Source organism: Corvus cornix, chromosome 3 (assembly GCF_000738735.6).
Source record: "Corvus cornix cornix isolate S_Up_H32 chromosome 3, ASM73873v5, whole genome shotgun sequence".
NCBI lineage: Eukaryota > Metazoa > Chordata > Aves > Passeriformes > Corvidae > Corvus > Corvus cornix.
The window spans coordinates 30,512,534-30,538,247 of record NC_047056.1 but is presented as its reverse complement, the minus strand read 5'-3'; the positions used below and the strand labels follow the sequence as shown (position 1 = coordinate 30,538,247).

Sequence of the window (25,714 nt, the reverse complement as noted above, 5' to 3'; positions counted from 1 at the left end):
GTGCACCTTCAGGTGCTTTCTCTCTCCGTATTTGGGATGGTCAACACTTGAAACTCCTTTTTGCTTGACTAATGTTTGACTTGTTAGACATGAAATGTAGAGCCCTGCAAGAAAGTACTGTGTTTTATAATTTTCATGTTCTGCTAGGTTTTGAGAGACTACACATGGCACATTACTTACACCAGACTATTATCAGTGTAATGTGTTAATACTAACACAAAACAGCATCTTTAAACCAGTTTACATAACTTGTCCTTTTAAATGTTACTTGACATGAACAGTACAGTCTTGGACATCCTTTGCAAAGCTGCTTCCATCTCCCCCCCCCACCAAGAATTCAAAAGTTCTGACCATTCTAAGCTGTTACAATGGCAGGCATTTTTAAGTATACTTCTGCCATAGAAAAATAACTGATTAAAAAAATGTAATGCTTCTCTATGCATTTGCATAGCAAAGAGACACACTGGGCTTAAAATGAGCAAGTATCACACATTTTCCTACTTTCTATGCTAAATCTGGCAGTTCAGGTCAGGAGGTATTTTAGGAGGGTTTCCTGGTGAGGTTTGAGACATAATTACCCATACCTTTAAGTCGGGACAAAAAAGTTTCTTTCTTGAGGTTTCTTCCAGTTGTTTTTTTTTTTTTTTTTTCTAAGAGTGTTTTACTATTTAGTATCTATTTACTGATCCTGTGGTAAAAGGAATAACAGAAATGGAATAGATTTTTGAGTGCTGCATATCAGCAGAGCTTTTATTGGAGTGTCTGATCTGAAGAAAAAGATAAAGTTAATATCTCATATTGTAAATCTCAGGAGGATGATTGTGTTGTCATAGGGCAATGTTCATTATTACCTGCAATACACAGAAAAATAATATTCTTGAGGAATTGGTGGAAGGTGGGTGGACCACAACTTTCAAATTTTATTCCTACTTCACTAAAGGCCTCTTCAACTCTCTTAGAATTCCAACCTTTTAATTGTCCTTTAAATAGGAGGCTACACATCTTCTTGAAAAAGATTTTGAGGAGTTGTCAGAGGAATGTTTGGTATATGATTTTGCTGCTGAGATTTATTTTTTTTTTTTAAGTGTGGAGTTGTGTATTCAGGGGAATATGAACCATTTAGCTTTGACTGGAGGGCAGCAGCATTGTAAGCTCAGCTAGAAACCTAGATGAATCAGGTCTATGTTCTTACAACCTGTCTTAGCTAGTTTAGATGCACTGGATTCTTTTGCAGTTTTATTTTAAGAATTGTTGGAGAAGGGTTTCAGTGAAAACTCTATCAGTGTTTTTGTGTATTTTGTAAGATTAAGCTACTTTATTGTGTGTTTTCCACAGTCTCCCCTCTTACATTTGTGTGTTTGTGCTCTTTTCTGGACTAACTGTTGACTGAGCACTTCAGTGTCTTTGTATATTTAAAACATAAAAAGTCTTTCTGTCATAGAGTTTTAAAAGGATGCTTTAGTGTACCCACTGAAAAAATAATAAATTAGGATCCAGCTACTTCATTGGGCTATATCAGCATATCTTTTGAGTGTGGAAAGCTGCCAGAAGGGCATTGCACTAGTACACTGAAATATTCATGAAGTTTGCCCTCCATTTCATTTCAAAGTGAGATAAGAACGTGTGGCTCACTTGCTGAAGCATCCTTTTCAGCAGCTTACCAAAAATCCTTAGATGATAAGCAACACTTAAATTGTTTGTGGTGAAAATGAGAAGTCCAACATCAGAACACTGATGTTATTAAAGCAAAACCCCTTATAGTAGTTGTAATCATAAAAATAAGTTACTGATAACACTTTCCTAATTGAACTAGCATTCTTAACACTGAACTTACAGGTATAGAACAGATGATGAAGTAGAGGATTTTGAATGCATTTGTGAGATATTTAATTTCAGATTTTAGTTCACTTAAAAATCTGTGTCTGAATGCATGTGACTTTCTTGTTGCCAAGGTCTCTGTATGTCTACCTGCATTTGCCATGCTTCACTTATGCTCTTATTTGAAAGGAATTTGGCATGCATCATTCATAAAGAGTAATTGAGCTACCTCCATTTGAAAATATGAATAATTGTTTAAACTGCCAAAAAAACTTTCACAAGATCATAAATTACAGAGGACCTATAAATATCAAATATGCAGCATATATGAAATCAGTAAGGTGACTTCTGGTTTAGAAAAGTAAAATGGCTTTCTTCAGAAGCTAGTGTACACGATATATAGAACTTTCAAAGGGCAACTGAGGATCTTATTAACACAGCCTAATTAACCTCTCTCCTGTACAAGGTGAAGTGTTAGATGCTCTAAATGAATGATGAAAAGTGTCAGGGAAATACAGAATTGGATCGATTTTCTTTTAATAATAAATAATCCTTCTAATTTATTTGGATGAAAGTAAATGTGTCTGCTATGGTTTTGCTTTTGCCACGTGCCAGGATTCAGCTCAGGGTGAATTCTTAGCAGAGGTCTAAGGCTTTGAAAATTGCTTTCTAATGGAAATGGTGACAGATCATTAACTACAGTAGTATAAATGCATTGATTTAACATATGTATAGTCGTCCTAAGTTGCAAAATGCATGACATAGTATGTGCTGAGCATACAGGGAGCATCTTTAGTTTTAACTAAGGAATGACATGGTTCATACTGTGTTAATCTTTCTCAAACATACGGCCCCTGCCAACTTTGGACAGGTATCATTCAGGGGCTGAGATACATTTGTACTGTTGTGACACTGTGATCCTGCTGTAATTGCTGTGCTGGAAGGAAGAAACATTTAACGTGCTGCATTTAATCAACAGTGCAATTACAGTGACGCTGAAGTAGATACGTTTTCCTGCTACCAAGTCATAGCAAATGCTGAATTGTAGCAAACCATTACTAGATATGCTGGAAGGCTCTGTTTCCAATAAAAATGCAGAACCTGGGATTCTGTAGTCATATTTAATTAGCATCTGTGGCTTTAATGTCTTTAAAATTAAATGTCTAATGCACATACACTACATGAAAGTATTTTTTCTCCAAAATCCTTATTCTTCCATCATCAAAAGACAGATGAACTAAAACTGGTTTCAAGAATTATCATTATTCTAGTGTTGTTTTTCAAGAATTGAAAATACATACCTGTAGTAGAATCTTTATTTATTTTTACTCTGATACAGCTGCACAATTCTTGTTATTGGTGAGCATCTACACTAATAATACTAGTTCACCATTACCTTCAGAAGTCTAGGTGGCGTGCTAGTACAGGTGCAACTGAGCATTTTGTGTTGCCCTTTGGCAGTTGTGTAGAGTAAAGCTAGTATTAGTTTTAGTTGTTCTGGTCTCCTTTTGTTTTTTCATCTTAAAGATGGGATGGGGACACCTGATGAGGCACCTGTCCAGCTCCTGGAAAATGGAGGATTTTGTTACAAAACATTATTTATTACATGTGCCTATCTAAGTTTCTTGGCAGAAGGTTGTTTTTGGAGACTGAGTATCTTGAGATCAGTCACATTTTGCTATGCTTCTTAACTCTCTTTGCACAAAATTTCCACATGTAACTTGTTCTTGCCTCTTCAGATTGAGATTTTCTTTTGATTCTGTTTATTCTGATCAGCTGCTGTGCGTCTAACAGTTGTGTCTTTGAGATTTAGGGCTAGAATTCAGCTGCATTCTCTGAATGTGGTTTTGTATTGATAGTCGTTTACTGGGAGAGGGGGAAGGAAAACCGAGCTCCCAGTGAAGACAGAGTAGAATGTGCATTGATTTTGTACATTGCAATGATATCCTGTAATATGTCAGGGAATAAAAGGAATGATTGGCAGTATAGAGCATAAAGTTAAGTTTATAAGATTGAGTGCTCTTAGTGGAGCAGGTAAGGCCACTTCACACCTTCCTGAGAATGTACTGGAAGTACCGTATGAATATGGAATCAGGGAAGCAATCTCTTCCATTTTCTTAATTAGTTACATACCAGTTGTGGTACATGATATGAGTACATACAGGATTTGAAGTATGTGATTTTTGCTATTTAATGCCCCTTGCTGGCTCTCAGTTTGCATTACGCACCCTTAACTGGAGATGCAGATGTGCATCTCACTGAGGTTGGGACCTTACGGTGGTCTGTGTGCACGTCTGTCTGAATGCTCGAATAGTTCCCTTTGCTGTGGCGAGTTGTAGGCACAACAGCACAAGTACGGGATGATGGTTTGGAGAGCCTCAAATCTGTGTTTTATTTTTACCCTTACAAGCAATTTATTTCCTGCCTAAAGTACAAATATCTTAGAACTTCCAGGATTTCCCATTTCTGTAAATTTCTTCCTCTTTCAAAGTCCCTATGTCATTGCTACTGCTTTTGTGGCCATACTGTTAAGGGAGTGGGTTTTTTTCTTTGGCAGTGGAGGCAGTTTTAATACCCACACTTTTTTCAGACCAAACCCTGCAGAACTGTTGCATGCAATCATATTCTGTAGCCTCTGGGGTGTTCCATCTGGCTTGAAGTATCCTCTGCTTTTAACTTAGTCTGCCACTTGACCTTCTGAGCTTGCTTCACCTTGTGGTTTCCAATCTACATAATAATTTTGTGTCACACTTTAGTTAAATGGTTTCTTTTTGACAGGTGGAAGTACCGTCAAAGAGGGTTTAACTTTATATTCTGCCTCAGCAAAACTGCAATTCTATTTGACTTGATTTATCTATAAATATGAATGTCTTTCTGAATACCAGGTTAAATTATGTACAAGTGGGGATTATAAATTATCAGTATAAAAATGACCTTATAGGGATATTGTACATATAAAATGTATACTGTGAGTAATTCTGGATTAGGTGCTGTTCAACATGAAGCTGACTTTCATGAGGGAAATTTAGGAATTACTATAATATGTCCAGTTAAAAACCATGGTGATTTGATATCTGATTCAGAAGTATATCCCAAACCAGCTGTGTCAGAATGGTGTAGAAGTGTTGGGTATCAGCCTAAAGACTTGCAGTCTAAAACGTGCAATTCTCATTGCCGGGACTAACTTTGAATTCTAGCTTTGCTGTGCTTTATTCACCACTACAGTCATGATTTTGCTATGTGTTCCTAGAAACAGGAATTGTATTGCCTTCCCTAAAAGTCATCCATGACCGTCTTTTTCCTATGAAGTGGAAACAGAGGGCTGTGTTGTTATCAGGACTGTTTGATATTTCAGAACTTTGAGTGTTGCAAATAAAATTATCTCTAGAAATAACAGATATTGGAGATGTATGATATATTTGAGAAGGTTGTCAGGAACAAAGAAATTTTACATTTTCATGTTCCTCACTTGACAGTATGAGGTTCTGGTGAATTCTGAAGTCACTGAGAAATAATTAATGTAAACCAGTGATGTGGTTAACAAGATGTGCTTTGCCAGAGAACAGCAATATGCAGATTTACTTAGTTTTAAGTCTGGTGAGTGAACCCTTGCCTGCTGAAAAGAGGAGATCGTAGCAATGAGAGGAGGAAGTTGCAGTGTAGCAAAAAGCTGTCAAACATTTTACTTTACAGTGACATGACTCTTGGATAATTCCTAGTAAATTTGATGTATATAAACTGTGTAATCCATTTTCTTTATAAAACTTTCGCTGTAATAAAATAATGCATTTTCACAAAGAAGTTGACTGTTGATCAATGCTGTTACTCTGTCTTTGCTGTTTTCTTGGTTCTAGGGTGATGTTGATGTATCTGCACTCACATAAGTGACTGTGTAAAAGAAACCAAGAAAAAACTCTCAAGGTTCAGGTTCTCATCACGTGTAGCAGCTTCAGACTGACTTGGATGCCTTGGAAAGTTGTATACAAGGATCAAAGACAAAGTGATCCTTGAAACTGTAACAATGTTACTTGGCTTACAAGGTCACTTGTCCGATAGTGCTGTCCTTTCAAAAAATGTGAGGTGGTTTTGTGTGTTAGAAGTACATGGCAGCCTTCTTTTCTCTTTTTCACAGAGCTCTGTGTTGTGTTTGCATCTGTGTTTTCCATTGTTGGTGTGCTGATAAGTAAATATATGAGGCTTTGGATTGATATTTAACAGCTGAGATGGTTGATTATACCACAGAAAACATTTGTCATTGCCCATTGCAATGTCGTCAGTATGAACCAGATGAACTCTGCCTTTCTTTTTCTTTGCTGCTCCTGGGTTTAATGGCTTTGCAGAGAAGGTGCTGCCTGGCATATTGAGCTGCTCCAGAAGGTCTAACCCATTAGCAGTTGAGCACTGAACTGCAGCACACTGATGCTGTAGATGTTGACTCACCATGCTGTTCTTATTTGCAGTTTTCTTGAAGGTAGATAATCTGTGCAGGCCGTCAGCATAGATACTGAATCTTTGGGTATCTACCAATCTGATGATATATTTGTATGGCTACAAATGCTGTTCTGCTTTTCTTTTCTTGGGAATTAATTCTCCTGTGCACATACTGTTTGCATTTAAAACTAGCTTTCATGTGTCTGTGGCTCTTGCTATACCTGGCAAATGCTTATGTCTCAAATCTGCAGTGATACGTGTTCTTACAGAATTTTTGAGGCTGATGTAAAGCAGCTTTCAGATGTGCATGAATTGAAAAGCATCTGTAATGTTTTGATGTGACCAGTATGAAGATACAATTGACCAAGTCTGGGTTTACTTCGGTCATTCAAAGTAACCATCTGCGAACTCGGGGTGGGGGGAATCTATAATTCTGATATGTGTTCATTTGTGATATAATTGTTTTGAAAAAATTGTCAAATTTTTTTGTCTCAAAATAACAAACAGTTTTTTATAAGTTATGTGTTGTTAGGGACAGACCTCCTCTCAAAATTCCATTCCTGTTTGGCTGGAGGTAGAAAAGAACTGTTTTGGTAGCATCAGTTGTTTCTGTGCATGCATATTTCTGAAGAGAAAGGTGCAACTAATTTGGCTAAACTATATGTTCCAGCTGGAGGCTGCCCTGAGGAGGCAAAAAGGTCTTATGGGCATGGACAGTTTTGGTACAACCTTGCCTGTTAATAGGTACTTTGAGACCTGCCCAGGATGGCATTAATGCTGTAAATAATGGCAGAGCTGATTCAGGAATGCTGAACAAATCAAATATTGGGCAGTGTGCACAGAAAGCGGTTCGTTCTTACCTAAAGGTATTCCAACACATAGAGAACTTCTGAGAATATTCTCCAGGTCACTTTGTAAAGGAGATGTGATGTTAGAGGAGAACTTTTTGTGAACTGGGGGAAACATAGTATATTGCTTTGGGTATTTTCATGGGAGCCCTAGAGAGGTTTTATAACCTTTTTTTTTTTTTTTTTTTTGGTAAGGCTACTGACTTTCTGAGGTTTGAACACTTGTGGCATAACTGCATAAGCACTTTGTAAACATCTGGGAGGCTTAAGATGTTGCTGCTGTTCTCCTGGTGTTCTTCTCTCAGCTGAAGGTTGCTGCCCTCAAAGCTGAGCCACCCTTGTGGATCATATGAACTATCCTAGTCCATGTCAGTGCAAAGTCAGCCAGGTTATTTTAAATTACTGCTGGATGCAGCTGAGGGTAGTAATGAACAGCTTGAGGTAATAACTGCTTAAGCCATTCCAGCTAGACTTCCAAGAGCACATCTGTCTGTGTCCTTATAAGTACAATACTTTAATCTCTCTATTGCTGTATTGTATTCAGGATATGTCAGGAGAGGCTGTTGCCGAGGGGAGTAGAACATTCAAGTGGAATGTTTTGGGGCTTCCTGTCTGTCATTATTATCACATTGCAATAGAAAATTTGAATGGTGAATGTGTAACATATACATGGAATGGTAAAGTAAGTTTATTTTCATATATGAGGTAAATGTGTGGAAGTCATGCTTTGGAAACTCTTGGAAAGAGATTACTGCACAAAGTCTCTTCCCATACTCTGTTTCTAGTTCAGCTACTTCTAGCCACTTACCTTTGATTCCTAGCCATTTATCTTACCTTCTCTGTACCCTTGCTTCATTCCCCCCAAAACTTCCCTGTATTGATTAGAAATATAATGAATTTTTTAGCTCTATTTTTTTTTTTATTTTTTGCCCCAGGTCCAGCAAGACTATGAATCTCTGTTCCAAATGCTTTGCTGGTAAGTGCAGTAAAAGGTTTTGTGTTTCCGTTAGATTATCGAAACCACATTGTTGGCATCTCCCTTAGGATTTGTGCATGGGTTTCTCTTCCTTCAGTGTGTATATGTAATCAGATTTTCCTCACTTTGGTGCTTCATTTACTTGCTAATCAAGAACCTCTTGTGTAAATGTACCCATCAAACCTTGTTCTTGAAGTTTAGGGAATTTAGTTACATCCTCGAACTACAGAGTTTCATTGCCAGCACAGCTCCTGTGCGGATGATGTGGTTTCCACAATGCATAAGTCTGAATTGTAATTTGGAATTTTGTAGGATTTATTTTGTAATAACCTCTGATATATAGAATGGATAAACACATTAAAAGGAAAAGTTGGTACAGAACACGTTGTTCCATTTCCTTTAACTTGCAGCCCTTGAACATTAAGTCATCAGTAACTCATTGGTAGGCTTTTCTAATTACTTCATACTATTTTCTTATTGTAAAGTCATTGCTATTGTGTAAAATCGTAGAAATTGTTATTGACCTTTTCCTGTTAGCAGCTTCTAGCTTTGCTTTTCTGAATTAATTTTTTGGTATTATTTAGTATTGTAAACTTATTTTTAATTGTACTTAAGGTCCTGTCATAGCTCACGATTTTTAGTTGTCTTGGGGCAACAGATAAAATTTTTAAAGGTTCAGCATTTTTTTTTAAACTTAAAAGCTTTTCTAGCATTTTTTAAACAAAAAATGAATTTTGACTTTTAGATTTCAGATCTTGGATTCAGCATCACTTTTTTAAACAAACACATGGGAAATAAAGATTGTCAAAAGGTTGTTCAGCAAAATGTATTTCTCTGGCTGTTTTCCAAAGCCTTGGGTATATTGAGGAAAGTGTAAGTCATTTCTTGTGCTCTTTCCCTACTGACCACAGTCACAAACTAGTCTTTGGTTTGACTCAGTAGGACTCTTGTGTTCATAGTAGCACTGTAAATAACTTGTGTTTGTGTACTCAGCAATGCAGGTGTTCTGATTTTGAGACACCAAAACAGCCCATCCCTCATTTGCTGAGTTTAGCAGAGTACCCAACACTTCACAGCCAGCAGACCAGGCATTAGGCAGAGCATCTTTTATTTGGTTTTTAGTGGTTTGGGGCTTTTTTTGTTGTTTGTTTGTAATTTTGTTTCTTTTTAACAAAAGAAAAGTTCTTGTTGACTTCTACTCTGCAATTCTTCTGAAATGCCATTACCTCTGATAATTTTTCTCTGTTGTAAAATTGTAAGATGACACCTTGTGTGATTGGCGGGGCGGGGGTGGGAGAGCTTATGTTTTTAAATTTTCAAGATGTTCCTTAGAGCCTGTTTATTTTGATGACATAAATCTTTGGAAGAGTTTTACTAACTTAAAAAGCTACTACTGGTTGGAATAAAACAAGGTACTGTAGAAAAAGACAAATTTACTCTATCTTATTTAGATTTTAACCATGGTTCCTTCAACAAGTATTGAAATAACCAGTTCTGTTGGAGTCACAACTCAAAACCTCTCAATGTCATCATTCCAACATAAAAGTGTTTTTCTATTTTTTCTTTTTTTTTCCCTGATGGTTACTGAAATATTTTTAGCATATTTTTATACTGAGTTTCTAGCTACATATTGATACAGAAAGATGTATACTCCTATTTCTGTAAATTTCACCACCATAGGTAGCAAGATTTTAGGCAAGTAAGGTGTTGAAAGATGTTTTTCACTGTTTCAGGCACTCCAGAGAAAGGGTGTGAAAAATAGTTCATTTTTTTTCTCTTTTAATGTGGCAGGTTATTTATTCAAATGTATTGAAGCAGAGGCAAAATTTCAAAATATTGAAATGATTTCAAAAGACGGAAATATTTCAAAATATGACCATCATTTCCTTTTTCTTTTATTTCAGAAAAAAGAAATCCACACAACGAAAAAGGTTAGTAGCTCTTTAAATTTTTTTTTTTGTTGGTTTTTTTTCCAGAAGGAAGAATCCAGTCTTCCTTTTTAAAAAAAAAGCAAAACAATTTGAGACACACAGAGCAGGAAAGACCCTTACATTTGTGTAAGCATTCCTTTTTTATGTGTATCAGGGGAGAAGGGCAACAAGTCTGTAAGGGATGAAATGTTGTGTTTACAGTGCAGTATGATTTATTCGTGGAACCTTCCTGTCTTAGCAGGCTTTTCAGACTTTCTGAACTATCTACAAGTTTGTAAATACATGATTATGAAGTCTTCTTTGCTTCTGCGTTTCCTGGCTTCCCCATTGTTCTGGTTCTGCCAGGACAGGGCTAATTTCTGCAGTAGCCAGGAGGGGGCATGGCTAGGGCATGGTTATTCTGTACCACCTCACCCTCATTGCCGGTGGGGAAAGAGACTCTCTTCCAGTGAGAAGGGGTTGCCTTCCAATCAAGAAAACCTGCCAGAGAGAGTGGCCAGGTAACGCCAGTTCTGAGCATTTTGCATGTGAAGCACTCACCTCGCTCTTGTACATTTTTGTTATTAATATTGTTGCTGTTAATATTTGTTTTCTTCTCTCATTGCTGTTTCCAGTAAATTGTTGTTATCTCAGCCCACGATCTTTACCTTTTGTGCTTCCAGTTCTCCTCTCCAGCCCGCCACAAGGGGAGGAAGTGAGGGAGCAGCTTGTTGTTTAGAGTTTTAGTGGGGGAAACTAAATTTGGGAATACTATTCCTAAACAATGACGCCCATCTCTTGGGGAAAAAGTTGTCGTAGTTTGACATCCATCATATTAATTAGCACAGAATTGGAGCAAAGGGTAATGTCGGTTTGCCTCATTGTTTCACCAAATGTTTCTGATTTCTAAATTTATTACCAAAATAAATTCACTTAATTTTCACTCACATTTGTCCGAAGATGAGACAAACAGTAAAAGCAACCAGACTATGTAGCACAGAGACTGGCATTCCTTGTTTTGGCTCTCTTTTGTACTTTTTTGTACATTAGACGTGGCAGTACTGCTCACAAATCATTACAGAGGTTAAGTTTTCTATGGCGAGAATGAGCTGCATACTGCACAGATACATGCAGCCCTTTGCCTGTAAGTGCCCAGTGTTTTGACCTGGATCCAGAAAGTTCACTAAGCTCTTCTGTACAACCACAAAACTGCTGTTCATTTGCCGCAGACTAGTTCTTAGCCTGCACATAAGGGTTGATGAATACTGTAGAAGAGTTTGAAGTTAGCTACCCTCTTCAGCTGTCTGCCTCCTCTTCACACCATCTGCCTCTTCCAAGAAGGAATACCTGACTTTTTTCACTTAAACCCTGTAGAAGCAACAGACTTTGAAATGTTCAAGAGCTTCTCTGAAATAATTTCAAGTTAATTGTACTTCTGCAAAGTACTTTACGACATTGTGTCTCCAATTTAGTGCTGACCATGTGTTATCAATGCCTCAGAGTCTCCAGATACAGAACAAGTGTTAACCCTACATATTGAAGTGCTTCACATAAATGCGCTCTTTAGATGGTGAAGACATAGTTGCTTCAGACTTCCCGTGCACCTAGAATACAAATGCAGTAGAGTGCTGTGGGTTTCAGAGGTTTTTTTGGTGCGATTTTTTTGGTCAGAATATAGGCTGGTAAGTAAAAAAATGCAAATTACCACCAGAGTATCTCCCTTAGTGACACCACATCTTTCAAGAATGCTGCAGCCATTCTTCTTTCAGTATGGTAGACTGCAAATTCGGAATGGTTAAATACAGTATAATGGTGCGTTAACACTTTCAAAAGTACTCCTTATTAGCCTATCTTTGCTCCCATGAGGTTTATGGAAATTTTAGTATCAATTTCAGGTAGGGACATCGTTTGAGTACTTTTTGAAATGCCACTTATAAAGTAGGATCTTTCAGGCAGCAGTTCTGCATTCATGGAAACAACACCTGGTACCTCAAGAATTCAATTTTAATTGGAACCTCTGGGAACAGTCACAAAACAAACTATTACAAAGAGTTCTGACAAAGAGTAAGAACAAAAGTTTAAATAGAGAAAATGATAAAACTACACTTTCTACTTACATCACTCTCCAAAAATGCAGTCTGTCTTTAATCCATTTGATTGTAAGCATAGAAAGCTTAATTTGTGTTATGTTCCCGTCAGCAATGAAAAGAGAGGTACAGGAAATGGATTTCAGCTTGTTCAATAGTGTGCGAAACTGAAGGTAAGTGCAGCAGTGAATGGTTTGGTGGAGAGATGCAATGGGAAAACTGGAAGAACATAAAATCTGATTAGAGTATTCATGGATTTGTGAATCAAAATCATAGGCATTCTGTCTGAACCTGTAATTGAAACTTCTAGAGATGGGTGTCCATCTCCTAATCCAGCTGTGCAATATTTATATTCATGTTGTGCAAAGTGCAGCAGATCAGCATCACTGAAATTGGGAAGGTAACTGTATAACCCAAGAATTGTCTGGGTTTTAGGGGCTTCAACTCACAGTTCAATCTTACTTTTAGATTGAAATAAAACGCATATTTTTACATACTGGATTCTTGATGACTAAAAAATTACAGATTTTTAATCTTCCTTATACTAGCAGAAAGTCAGTATTGCTGGAACCACATAGTTATTTTTAATATATGTGCTTAACTCTATGCTAGGTTATTATAAAATTTTGAAACTTTGATAGTATTTTTTATGTTCCTGAATTGAAAAGATCCACTAAGGAGTGAAAAAGAAAAATAGACATTAATATATACTATATATCGTCTGAGTCTAGAAGTGTCAGATTCTGCCTGAAATCAGATGTCTGACTGTAGAGTTATTTCATATTTTTGCATATCTTAACCTTCCTGCTTTGTTGAGCAGACCTTTATTTTGTCATGCTTAAATCACACACAGTTTTTGGAGCTTACAAAATTAGGAGTTTTTTGTGTCTCAGACTTATTGAGTAGTACAGTTTCCTTTTCTCTCAGTTTTTGTAAATCTTGGGAGCTCTTTAGAACTTGTCTGTTATTGCTGCCACATCTGGCAGTAATAACTCCTAGTGCAAGCATGAGCTGGCAAAAATCAGCGTTCCTGCCTAATAGGTTTTGCTGTTGATGTGATCCTTAGTCAAGCTTTCAGTTTGCTTACTGGAAACCTTTTCAGCAGGTGCATCTTGTATGTTGCTAGTTCAAATTACGCTTTTTTCCTGTGCCCTACTGGATGGTAGTTGCTAAATTATGCTTCATTTAGCCCTTGTGTTCATAAAATTTTCAGTCCTAAACGAATTATTAAAAATCTGTTATGTTTGTATTTTTCATACCTTTGTAATTCCTGATGTGAATCCACAAGTTTTAGTATAGAGAAGCAGCAAGAAGTGTTTCCAGAAGTTTGAAAACATCACTAAGAACTAGTTTTCTTCACCACCACACATGACATTTCTTTTTTCAGTATGGTATTCCCTTTGTTGGCTCTTAATAGAAGCCAGTGCCTCAATATGTTGCTTCATTAGATTAGAATTTGCTGCTGTATTCACGTCTGTCTTTGTATTTTGAAGCAAATGGACTGCTTGCTACAAAAATGGCCCTCACTGGCTAGAGCTTGAAAGTAGTCAAGCTTCATCTTTAGCTTTTATTGCACAGTCAAGCTTGCAGCTGAATATTTCTTTGGAAAATTGTACAGCTGTTACAGTGGCAACAAGAATGCTTCTAATTTCTCGAGCACCTGCTAGTAGAGAACTATAACATTTCAGATATAACCATAGATATTGTTTGGCATACATTCAGTTTCTTTTACTCTATACCCAGAGAATTTCCAAATGGGTAAGCCTGATGGGAAAAAGATGTCTTAGCATAATTAATACACTTGAAACATGAAATGTATGCTAAGCTTGAAAAAGAGACTCACCATGAAATGGAATTAAGAAAAACATTGGATAAACTACTTTAGTTATTTATACGCTCGATTTGCACTGCTGATCCCAGTCATTCCTTTTACTCTGTTAGTATGCATTATTCCTTGCTTTAAAAAAATTTAAAAATCTGAGCAGTAGCTCTGTTTGGATTGTTAGAACAGGGCAATAATTTGTGGAAAGGTTGAGAAGGGATTTATAGGTTTTTAGTTGACTCCTTTTACCCTAACCTGTCTTAAAGGTTTGGAGGGGAAATACAAATTAAGATAAAATTAATTTATTCAAATACAGTTGTATGATCTAAGTTTAGGACTAATCATTTTACTTTTGTCAAAAGTAAACATCAGCCAAATCTTCCAGCATATTTATACTGCACCTTCCTAAGTCTCAGTATATACAAGAGAATTGGAAATTTGAGAGAAAGGGATACCTGAAGCTTTCTAGCCTTGCTGGAGTTAAATGCGGGTCCCATGTTGAGTGAAGTTAGTAAAACATTACTTGCTGGGTCCATGTGTACCTTGTCATGGCATGGAAGCTGCAGAGTACAGTGCTCCTAAGTTGCTTTGTGTCAGTACTGATATGATTTGGCTATGCATTGTATAAAAGGTGTGAAAGATGCTGTGCAGAAGGCACAACCCTCATGTTGCCGGGACCTGGCTGTGTGAAGGCATTGTGTGCACAGCAGTGGTGTGAAGGGTGTCAACAGGGCCAGTGGCCAATGGCTCAGCTGCTGGTTTGGTGTGCTCAATTATTTTGTTCTTTTTCATCCTCCTTTATCTTCCCCTGTATGAAATAGTGGGAAGGGGCAAGCACTGATGGAGGACAGACCCATGAAGTTTCTGTGCAATTGTTAGTGGAAGAAATTCTTTCTTTCACAGCTGTCACTCAAATGTTGTGTATTGAGGCAGGACAGGTTTTTCTTCTTCTCTTTTCTTCTTTCTGGGTACTTTAAGGTAGTGGGGCATTATCCTGTCACGTAAGTGTCTCTTCACCAACACATTCTAGTAAAACTGAATGCCTTTTAATTAATAACTTTTATCATTTTACAGTCAATCAATCCTATCAGCAAACTACCCTGTAGGAGATTAGTGGCTGTTGGATTGTGTCTTGCAAAATTCAGTCTAATACGCTGGGGCTCATTTGTTAAAAATATAAATTACACTCAAGCGAAAATATGACCTTTTCTCAGTACTGGCTACCCAAAGAGACTACCAAATAGTTTTAATTTATGTTTTTCCTCTCTCTTGACAAGACGTCGCTGATATTTTCCATGTGTTTTCTTTTTCTTATCTCAGGGGAGTGCCAGTCCCATTGTATAGATTGATCTACAAGCAAAGAAAAGAGCTAAAGCCCTTTTTTTTCTCAGACTTGCATTATTTTTAGTTTTCATAGCTCTGTTTTCTAGTGTTTTTTTCTTTATGGTAAAGCTAGTTTCTTTCTCTTTTCTTAATGTCTTGTTCCCCTTCTAACTTGTAACCTTTCCAAATGACTTGTTCAAGCATCAGCTGTAATTTAGTCTCTTGTGTATACGTTTTCTGTTGATGTAAAAAAAATGTTTGGAAATATGACTTAATTGCCATGCTGTTTGCACTTTCCCAGCATGAAAGTGGAGTTACCTATTGAGGATGTGCAACCCACGGGTTTAATTTGTTTAACTTTTTTATGACTCTATTCTCTTATAAATGTGTGCATAAGATAGAAGAAGGAATGTTTTTTTTTTTTCTAATTTAGCAATTTGCTTGATTTATGGAAAAGTCTGTGCTCTGTTTTGTGTATTTGCTCGTTTGGAGCCCTTCTATAGTTTATAGAGACACTAGTGATTTGTTGCTTAGCCTCCCTGTGGAGTTTGTTCCATATTACAATCTAATTCCATGTCTGTGTCATGCACTCCTGAGCTGTTAATTTGTACATTTCGATGCAGTTTGTTTCATCGTGTTTTTGTAATCCAAACTGAATCTAACGAGCTATGTGCTTTGGGGACCCAGCCTTGCCTTGCCAATTAGAACAAGTGGTTACTGAGAGAGAGCATGTTTTAAATAAAACATGGCACCTCTGCATGGGACCAGCAGCCTTCGGGGAATAAAAAGAGGATATTTAACTCTTTCTGCCTGAGAAGAGAGGGCAATATTTAGTGAGCGCAGTTTAGGAACATCCAACTCATTCCTTCAAGAAGTATTATGCAGATTCATGGTGTGTCTTTTAAATAAAATGTAGTTCGCCATTGGAGATGTTAGGAACTGCTGCCTGCGGAGTGTTTAGGAATTCAGAAGGATAACTGTTGAGCTGACTGCATGTTTTCTAGGATTCTGATTGCTAATGCCCCATCAAAATTGTACAGGACTAGCAGCTACCTTTTTCTTTCCCCTTATACTGCTGTACAAGAGGCCGAGAGAGAACAGGAGGGAGTGCCAGATGGTAAAAGAGCTGATTTCAGAAGGTATTTTACAAGGGAAGGGATCTAGAAACAGCATTTATTTAATTAGAGTGCTAAGGTTATGTGCTAGATGACCAAGAGGAAGGTATAATTTTGAGGTAACTGAGAAGATGTGTATTTATGATCAATATTTGTGATCGTTGAAGAAACTGCCCAGCATTCTACTGGTCTTCAGACTAACTACCTGGTGACTTCAGTCAAGACACAACAATGATTTAGGAAGTTAACTCTACTTTGCAATTGTTTCTTGCATTCCACCCCCAGCATTTCCTTTCTTCTGTCATCGCTATTAACTTGCACATCTACATGCTTGAGTATCTCCAAACAGAAGCAGTTACTGTCCAACAGCAAGTCTAAGCTGAGGACAGTGAGAAAGAATGTAGGTGAACAGTCATGGCAATTAACTCAGACAACATTTCAACAGTCCTTGCATACGCAAGCACGACAAGACCAAGAAAGACCTCCGATGTGAGAACCTTTCTGTTGAGCAGCTCGCTATACAGGAAGTAGAGCTGTTTGCTAAGGTGATTTAAGCTCTTAGGGAAGCAGGTGTACGGGACAAACGTGATCTGGATAATAGAATGAAATGTAACTGATGACTCTGCAGTTCTTCAGCCATTTCATATGAAAGAAATGTGATCTAGCAGCTAGACAGCTAGCTAGGATCCTGACTTGATTTCCTTTTCACAGTCAATGAGGATTTCTTTGTCATACTAGACAAGTTGGGTTTTTTTTGTCTTGCTCTTCTGTTCCTCATCAGTTACTGAGAGATGATAATATTTCCCTGCTGATTTTGTACAACCTGATTTTGGACTTGCCTTTCATACCCTTAAGGAATGTATGCAATTAGGGACCTTTTTTTCCTTTATTTTGTCTTAGCCTTCAGAAGTCTTAGGCAAAATTTTGGAATTTCAGTTCTTGTCTGTGTCTTTTCTGCAGTTGAATTTCTGTTCTTCATCTTCTTGACGTTTTATCTTCAGTCCAATTTGTTTCTCCTCTTAATTTAAAGGGAATCGTACTGCACTGCTACAATTAATGCATACCATTTCTTTTAAAACTTTTAATGTTTTTTCTTATGGAGCCTGCAAACATGCCAGTCATTGTTTATTCATATCAGTCTTCTTATATGTATTGCAAAACTTGTATGTTCTCATAAAGTTAGTCACCAGAGGGCAAACTGCTCATGCAGATTTAGTCAATACAACTATAACTTTCTGCTTTTTAAATAAAACCTCTACGGTCTGTGAGTGAGTTTCCATATGGTATTAATTAAATGGAAAGTATAATGACTGTTGTCTTCAGAGATAAAGAAGTTAGAATGTTACATTGAATGAGATGAAATTTTTAAAAGGTAAAATTTAAACTGTTGGACTAATTTGCAAGCATTGGGGGAAAAATACCCCTTTCGATTATCTTTTTCCTTGTTGGCACATTAAATATCCCTTACTAAATAAGTGATTAAATATCACTTAACAATTAGTGAGGGAGAAAATAGTAGCTTAAAACAGTTCTCAACAGGCATGTCTTTATCCTTAATTTTAAGTAGATGACTACATTATGGGGGCAGGTGTGTGTGTGTAATCCTATGCTGGAGATACAGATAAGGCCTTTCTTGAAAAGTTACCTGAAATAATTGCATCTCTAGTAACTGAACCTGTAAGATTTTGTTCTTTTTCGTTTGCAGAAAGTGTAGGCTGTTGACTGAATCGGGCACTGAACATTTAGGAAATGACAAGACAGGTTATGGTGCTGTCATAATTAATCCAATCTGTGTGTATGCATTGTAACTGTCTTTTAATTGTGATAAAAGGATCAGAGTACAGGAAAGCACAAGATTACTGGCCTAATCTCCTGGTTTAAATCACAAGTCGTTAAATATCATCTAGGTAAAGTCTGTTTGCTGAAAATTTCTCCTTTAAAAGCTGCTCTGTCTTGATGTGAGGATGCTGGGGGTTCTGAATGCACCACGGTTGCTAGTATTTCTAATGAATAGTCCCCCTCACTATTAAGTAATACTAAGGTATGCCTTCTTAATTGCAACATTATAGGGATGACATTTGCACATTGAGCTCAATGGAGAATAATTATTTTCTTCAGAGAATTTCTTTAAAGAACTCATTAGCCCCTTATTGCTTCAAGAAAACAAGTAATTTACCATCTTGACATTTGTTTGAGTCTGAGGTGGTGATATTCTTGTTCGCTATACATAGATAAGAATCTAAAGCACAAATGTCAAATGTCCACAGATATTGGATATCAACTTTGAGAAGCCTTGGAACTGCAGTCCTTTCTTAATCTCTCTCCCACAAGACAAAATTTTTTGATGCTTGAAGCATTAAAAGTACACATCTCCCTGCCTCTATGGAACTGCAAGGGTATTTAATGCTTCTCCTGGTGAACCTAAGAATAACTTTGAATATCCTGAAAATAAATATGAGGAGGAACTTACAAAAGTCATGTCAAAATTCTGTAGCAGAGAAAGTAGGTAGAATTTAGTTCTCTTTGATTTTTCTTCGGAATCTTCCTTGGGGTTACAACATAAGTCAAGAGCAGAAAGGAGCTTTCCTTTCTGTAAAATTCCAATTGCACATTTTGAATGTCTTTCATTCTATCCAGTAAGAAAGTTAAGGGTCCTCTAAAAGACAAGTTCTGTGACTGCATGCATTATGAAAATAATTTAAAATTAAATAAAGAGATCAGATCACAAGGGTAAAAAATTGATTAGATCAGGCACTTCTTTATTTCAGACTGCTTGACTTTTCAAGCTTAGTGTAGGATTTTGCCATTCTGTAATGCCATCCCCAGTCTTCTGGTATAAATAAATGCAATTATGTGGAACTGTTCCCTGTTACTGGGCAAAAGCATTTGGAAACCATGAGTCAAGAGTGTTGATTCTGAGCTGTTGGGCTGCAGTCAGGTTGGACCCAAATGCTCTGTCTCAGTTGATCAGAAGTGCTGAAGCTGAACAAGCAATCTGACTGTGATCTTCTATTGAGTCCATCTTCTGAGATTGCTCTTTTCTTGCTGCAACAAAAGCAGCTCTAGTAATAGTCTTTGGAACATACTGCAAGATTTTTCTCTCTCTCCTATGCACTGAGGCTTCTCATCAGACAAATGTGGAGGGAGGCTCTGGTTTGTATATTTTTAACTACTGATGTTACCCACACCATAGCTGTTTATTACTTGAGGAAGCGAACGCATGAATTTCATGATGTGCGAGGTTAATGATCCAATGTATAAGGAGGAACCCTGACATTTATCTGCATTAATAGTTTAGCAACACTGGTAGCATTTTTGTTATGTTTCAGCTCCTAAATAACTGGAGCTTTTATATTTTGGGATTGGGGCATTTCTGCCCAGCTCTGTGGAAAAGGTCCCATATAAGTGGAGAGCAAATTATGAGCAGACAATAGATGTCTTGGGGGCTTGGTAAGCATTAGAAATGACCAAAAGTGAACTTGTGTATCTCAAATGCTTTAGGATTGCTCGAAGTGGACATGTTTTTCACTGGAAGTTGTTTGCTGTGAGCTCAGTCAGCAGTAAAAGACTCATTTCTTTTCTGGCAATTCTGTAAGTTACAGGCTTTGTTCTTTTAACAAAAGACGGTGGAATTTTGCCTTCTGTTTTGTGTTTTGCTTCAGAATAGGAAAAAAAACCTTTCAACACTTTAGAGGGTGTCTGTGGAGGTAAATACCAGTCTGGCTCATTTCCAGGCTGAGAAGGAAATATACTGTGCTATTTACCATTGTGTTCTATCAATGTTTAATATAGCATTACTGCTCTTCATAGACAAGCTTATGTTCTCCTCTGTTGACATGTCCTACCCTGCAATATGTGGAGAAATAGAAAGTTGATCCCAGTGTAGGTGAATGCAGTCTTTTACCATGACATTTTCTGTGCCTCAGGAAAGTCTGTGCTTAGCTTCAGGTCCTCAGCAGAACTGCTGTCTGCTGAAATACTTTTAGCAGCAATTTGAAAACTAGATTTTGACAATCCTGACTCCTTTTTTTTCCCCTTGAGACTCACTAATATCTAGAGAAAACTGTGATAGATGTAAATAATCCCAAGAATGCAGAAGCATATGATGAGTGCTGACATCTACTCAAATTGACAAAGATAAGTTACTGTTTAGAAATAGCTCAAACATTACTCTTCATTCTGCACTGCTTCTGTTAGTGTCCATAATTATTATTTTTAAAAGAGTTAAAATTATTGTATAACTGGAAACTTTTGACTCTAAAGGTTTAATTTAAGATAGACATAGCAGTCACTTGTTTTGCTAATTGGCACATGAAAATCATAGCTGATATGTGACTGCAGCTAGTTGATGGTAACTGGATGTGTTCCAGTATGAATATTTTCTTTTTTTTTTCTAAATGAGCTCTTGAATCTGTGCACAACTGAATTGTAAAAAAGAGTATCTCTGAATCCAAAATCAAGATGCCTGGCAACATTCTCCAAATCAATATATCTGGTAGCTGTGGGTAGCAGTAGGTCTCCAGTGCATTTCAGTCCTTTCTTCCCCCCCCCCCCCCCCCCCCCCCACTTTTTTTTTCTTTCTTTGAAAGGGTCCTGATGTGCTTTAGTTGTGGAGAAATATATAGGAATATTCATCTATTAGATTTAGAAATGCAGAGTGCTGAAAGCTTTTGTTATAGAACCAGTTTTTCTTGGTAGTAACTAAACGAGCTTTTCTTCATGTAAAGGTCAGATTTCATGTATTTGTTCCCACTTGAGCTCTTTTTTGACAGAATGAAAGCTATTTTGCTCTTGATTTATAAGATATTTACTGTGAGTTAGTACGGCATAAACATCTGACATTGTGAGCAGCACTGTACTGCTGACCATGCCTTGTTGAAAAGAATCTTAAGGTATTTATTGTGGCCTTTCCTGCAGGTACTGTAACGAAGTAGAAAATGTCCCTTTCCAGGAGAGCAGGAGTAATTATTTTAACTTGAAACTGTTCTCTCTTTCATACAGCAAGCTGCAGTAACTCCCTGCAGATAGAATGGTCAGTTGTGACTCCGTCCACACAGCTGGGCCTGACAAATTAATTGTACCTTAACTTACAAGGAAAGGAAACTTATAGCTCATTCACTTAAGACTCCGAAGATGGTGTTTTCAGTAGGACTTGAGAGTCCATTCTTCATTTAGGAGACTTCAGGACGTAATTAAAGTACTAAATCTTGTATGCCACTATGGCAGCTTGTCCTTTAGTTAGACTTAGCAAGGTATTCAAATAAGAGTCTAGCTATTTTATATTAAAGAAAAGCTAAGCTGATAATTAATTGTATTGATGTGATGACACATAATTTATAGAAATTGAAGATGATTTCTGTGAAGAAATTTTTACTAACATTTTGTTATCGTAAAAGCAGTCATTTTTATTAACAGTAGTAGTGCCTCTAAGCACAAAGCATTTGAGATAACTTCTTACTTGACTAATCAATTTTAAGTTCCTGTGTTTGTGAACCTTCTATGAAATTCCAGTTTGCTGTATTCCTAAACTATAAATAGACAAAAGAGATAGAAAGCAAGACGTGTCCAACAAACAGGACAAATACTGAGCTTAATTATTTTGTAAATGTGTGTAGATAGCCCTTAATTTTTTTAATTAACAAAAAGAAGTTCTCAATTTCATTATTAAATGTGAACAGTGACTAAGAATCAGTCTTTAAACATGTTCACCAAATAATAAAACATTTTGGTTAAAATCAGTCCCTTATGAACCAGGATTAGAATAACATTTTCTAAGTTTAAAATCTGACAACTCTTTCTAGAGCTGCCTGGTTAGAGCCTATTGCTTCCATTTCTCCTTTCTTAGTGAAACTCAAAGGAATTCAGGCCCTGAAAATTGAAGAAAATAAGTGAGATTGTATTCTTGAGCAGGTGAAGAAATCCCATGTACTATTTTGTGTGCTCCATCAGGTTTGAGGCTGAGTAGGTGTATAGAACCTGTGTAAGCAACTAACTGCAAGGGTTGAGATGTTTGCTGGTTTCTACCCAGCCTTCCTTTTTGCTTAGCCAAAAGGAAGCTGTGGCTTCTAGGCTCTCAGTGGAAGCCCTTTAACTTGCATATGTCTGGGCCACCTTCTTCCCTCTCTAGTTTTCCCCATTCTCTGAAAGACTTGGGGTTGGGTGGTGGCAGAGAAGTTAAAGTGGCGTGGCATTTACTGTGTCCAAAACAGACATTTTTTTCTCCCGTCCCTTGTGTTAGAAAACTCTTCTTTCCTTTTATATTGTGCCTTATACTGCATTCAGTAAGGTACTATATTCTAGTAAGGACACGAGCACCTTTACAAAACACTTACTCATGCGTAACTGGATTATTGAAGAGAAAGTTTCCTGAGTTTTGAGTGTACTTGCAGGTTCCAGTTGGTTGGGTGAAACTAGTAGCAAATTACTGTTGTGGCTTTTTTGTGCTGTTCTGTGCAGTTCTGGCTCTCTAGGTGCACAACTTTCTTCACTAAAACATTTCAATAGTAGTATTTAGTATCACTTATCAAATAGAGGCTTAATATGGAGTGGCATTTCATGGTTAACTGCAACTCATTTTCTGCCCTTTGCTCAAGGGAAAGCAAGTAGGAAGCTTCCTGCCTCTTTCCCCAGTTTTACTGCAGATCAAGGAAACAGAGACTATAAAAGTTAGCTTCTTTTTCCACTATATAAGTTTGTGCAGCAAGGTATTAACAATTTTTCAGTTGTGTCTTGGCCTATTAGCAGGAATATACAGTGGTGCAAGAATGAATTTGTTGAAAATTTTATGCCTCCATGACCTCCATATTGTAGAATGGTATCCTTCTGCAGTGTTATTAAGTAATTTTTCTTCTCCTCTTAAATTAATGCTGACATTCTATGACTGGATTTGTTCTTGTCTTCAGATTGGAACATAACAGAAAAAATCTTATTGCTGGTACATTAAAATTAATTTTTAAGTACTTCCCTTGAAGTAGAATTCAACTAGAAAGACTATAATGTAAAATCACTGATTTAGTTGTGCTTTCATGTATGGAAAAGTGCTTTTGGAGCATTCAGGGCATCGGGAGAATGCAGAAGATAAGGATGAGTGGAAATCACAGTGAGAAAAGGGCAAACTCCTGAGGAAGAGGAGATACTGTTGTCCATCTGTGTCAGTACTGCAAGGGGTAACAACTCTTTGGAGTTCTGCCTTTAGTGAGCATTGTAATGCCTTTTCAATAACTGCCTTGTGTCACTGTTTGGCAGTGCAAATTCTGTGCAATGTATGGAGAGGTGGGAAAGCTGTTTGACATTAAATGTCAATCCTGGTGGTTGGGTTTGGTTTTGTTTGCTTTGAACAGAGCCTTTTTGCAAAACTGAGGGCAGGTTTGGAGCTGGCATTTTGCAAATGTTTTCACTATAGATTTTTGCTCTAATTCAGCTCAGGTCAGCCTTAACTAGAAGTTATTGATAAGGAATTTCTGTTTGCTTATGGAAGATAAACAGGCTTTATAATCCTGTTTCTATTGAATACTCTGTAAAAATTTCAGAATACTCCAGATGAAGCATTTGCTTTTAACTTTAGCAGAGAGGTAGATCGTATAGATAGAGCTGGAGTGCTCAACATAACCAATAAGAGGTTGGTGATATGAAAGGACATTCTTTGTTTTGCTTATAAAGTAATTTAACCATCCTGCTTGAAGGCTTACAGTCCTCAGACAAAGCTTAGGTATGACTGTAGGTGAGCTGGTATTTGACAAGGGGTGGAACACAGACTTCTGCCAAGGCGGATGATGTGTACAAGAAAACCACTCAACAGTTTTACAACAATAAAAAAGGTGACTGGAAAATAATTCACCAATTAACAGCCCTAGACAGAAGCACTCAGTTTTTTGATAATTTTTAAGTTGGGCATTTCAGAATGTGCTGCATTCCTTAGGGAAGTAGGGATTTACTCTTACTGTATTTGTTTTGTCCTAGTGGGATAACCAGCACATGGCAGCTGAGGAAAAAGAAATAATCTTCAGTTTGTTCTTTGGGACAATTGTGGTTTTCCAGGAGTTTTTCTAGTGTCCTGTCATCTGCTTGCTCCCTTGCAGAGTGACAGCAGAATCACATAAGGTGTGTTCTTTTAATGCATTTGGTTAATGTCTTCAAATGATATTCAGCTGGCTGAGTTATAAAATGAAATTTGCTTTGCATTGGTTTTAATAGTGTTTTGCCTAAGACTTTTATAAGTGGTGCAAACTGCTGGTTTTAACCAGGAGTTAAAAGTGGAGTCACGCGCTGGATGCAGTGATAGGCTGAGAAAGTAGGATTTGAGTTAGTTTCTTTTTTGGCTGATACTGCTCAAATTTAGATGACGAAAGCAGTAGTTGGAAACTTTTCCAACTACTTCCAACTTTCAAAAGTCCAAGTTGTGTGCTCATCCAGTGGGACTGACTCTTGCTGTAATGACATTTATGAAGAAAGCTTGTGTCTACAGAAGCCATAACCATGTGAAGTAAAAGCAGTTTGATCACCTAGTCTATCTGCAGACAGTACAGGATTTCTGATACACTTTTTTTGGCATGTGGTGAGGGCTACAGAAACTGTTTTGAGGATTAAAATAAGTTCAAGGAATTGCTTCATCTTTTCAACGAACAAAGGGAAAAAATCTCATTTTACTGATGTTTACCAAATGAGATACCAAAAGGGATTGAAATGTATATACTTAAAACCTGAAAATTTTTCTGCAAATACAAAAAAAATTTAATGCTGTCAAACACTATGGTTTTGCTCTTGAACTAGATTTGCTCCTAGAGGATTTTATAGATGTTTTAAAATAAAAACATAAGGCTTGTCAATATGTTAGTTTACCAAAAAAGCTAAAAACGTAAGTGTGAGTTTTCTAGGTTTAAAATAAGTTATAGGTAACACGGATTTTTAATTTTTATATTTTTCCTTTTAATCATTCTCCTTCCTTCTGAGAAGTGAGACTTTCACAGAATGTCAGGTGTAGCTTGGCACCCAATAGACATGAAGAATCTGGGGCATATACCTTACTTTGGACTTGTCGTCTTTCAAGAATTCTTATAATGCTGTCAGTCTAACTTAGCTTTTTCTAACTTGGCCTCATAGACTATGGCTCCTGCCTTAGAAGGTACTCATGATTGATCCCAACTTAGAATGGATCAGTACCTTCACTTTTTTTTTTTAAAGGTTTGTATGAAAGTTCATGTTATTCAACTTGATCTACAGCAATGCACAAAATAAAATGGGGAATCTGTTAGAACAGAAAAACCTTCATCTAATGAGGGACTGAGCTTGGGATCTCTCTGTTCCAGATGGCAATAGTTTGTGCTGCCGTGTCTGCAGGTGTCTGCTGGAAACAGTTCCCTTATAGTAGACAGTTCTTTGTCATGT

General features: G+C 37.1%; 1 protein-coding gene across 4 annotated transcripts in view; it reads left to right on the top strand.

The window, feature by feature from the left end:
* The window catches only part of ZFAND3 (zinc finger AN1-type containing 3), a 138,214-nt gene that overhangs the window by 25,590 nt on the left and 86,910 nt on the right, over positions 1 to 25,714 (top strand). For all 4 annotated transcript variants that reach the window (XM_039568163.1, XM_039568164.1, XM_020583980.2 and 1 more), the window contains exons 2-3: positions 8,033 to 8,073; positions 9,978 to 10,004. In XM_039568163.1, the coding sequence (XP_039424097.1) occupies positions 8,033 to 8,073; positions 9,978 to 10,004 (68 nt within the window). The remainder of the gene's footprint in view (positions 1 to 8,032; positions 8,074 to 9,977; positions 10,005 to 25,714) is intronic.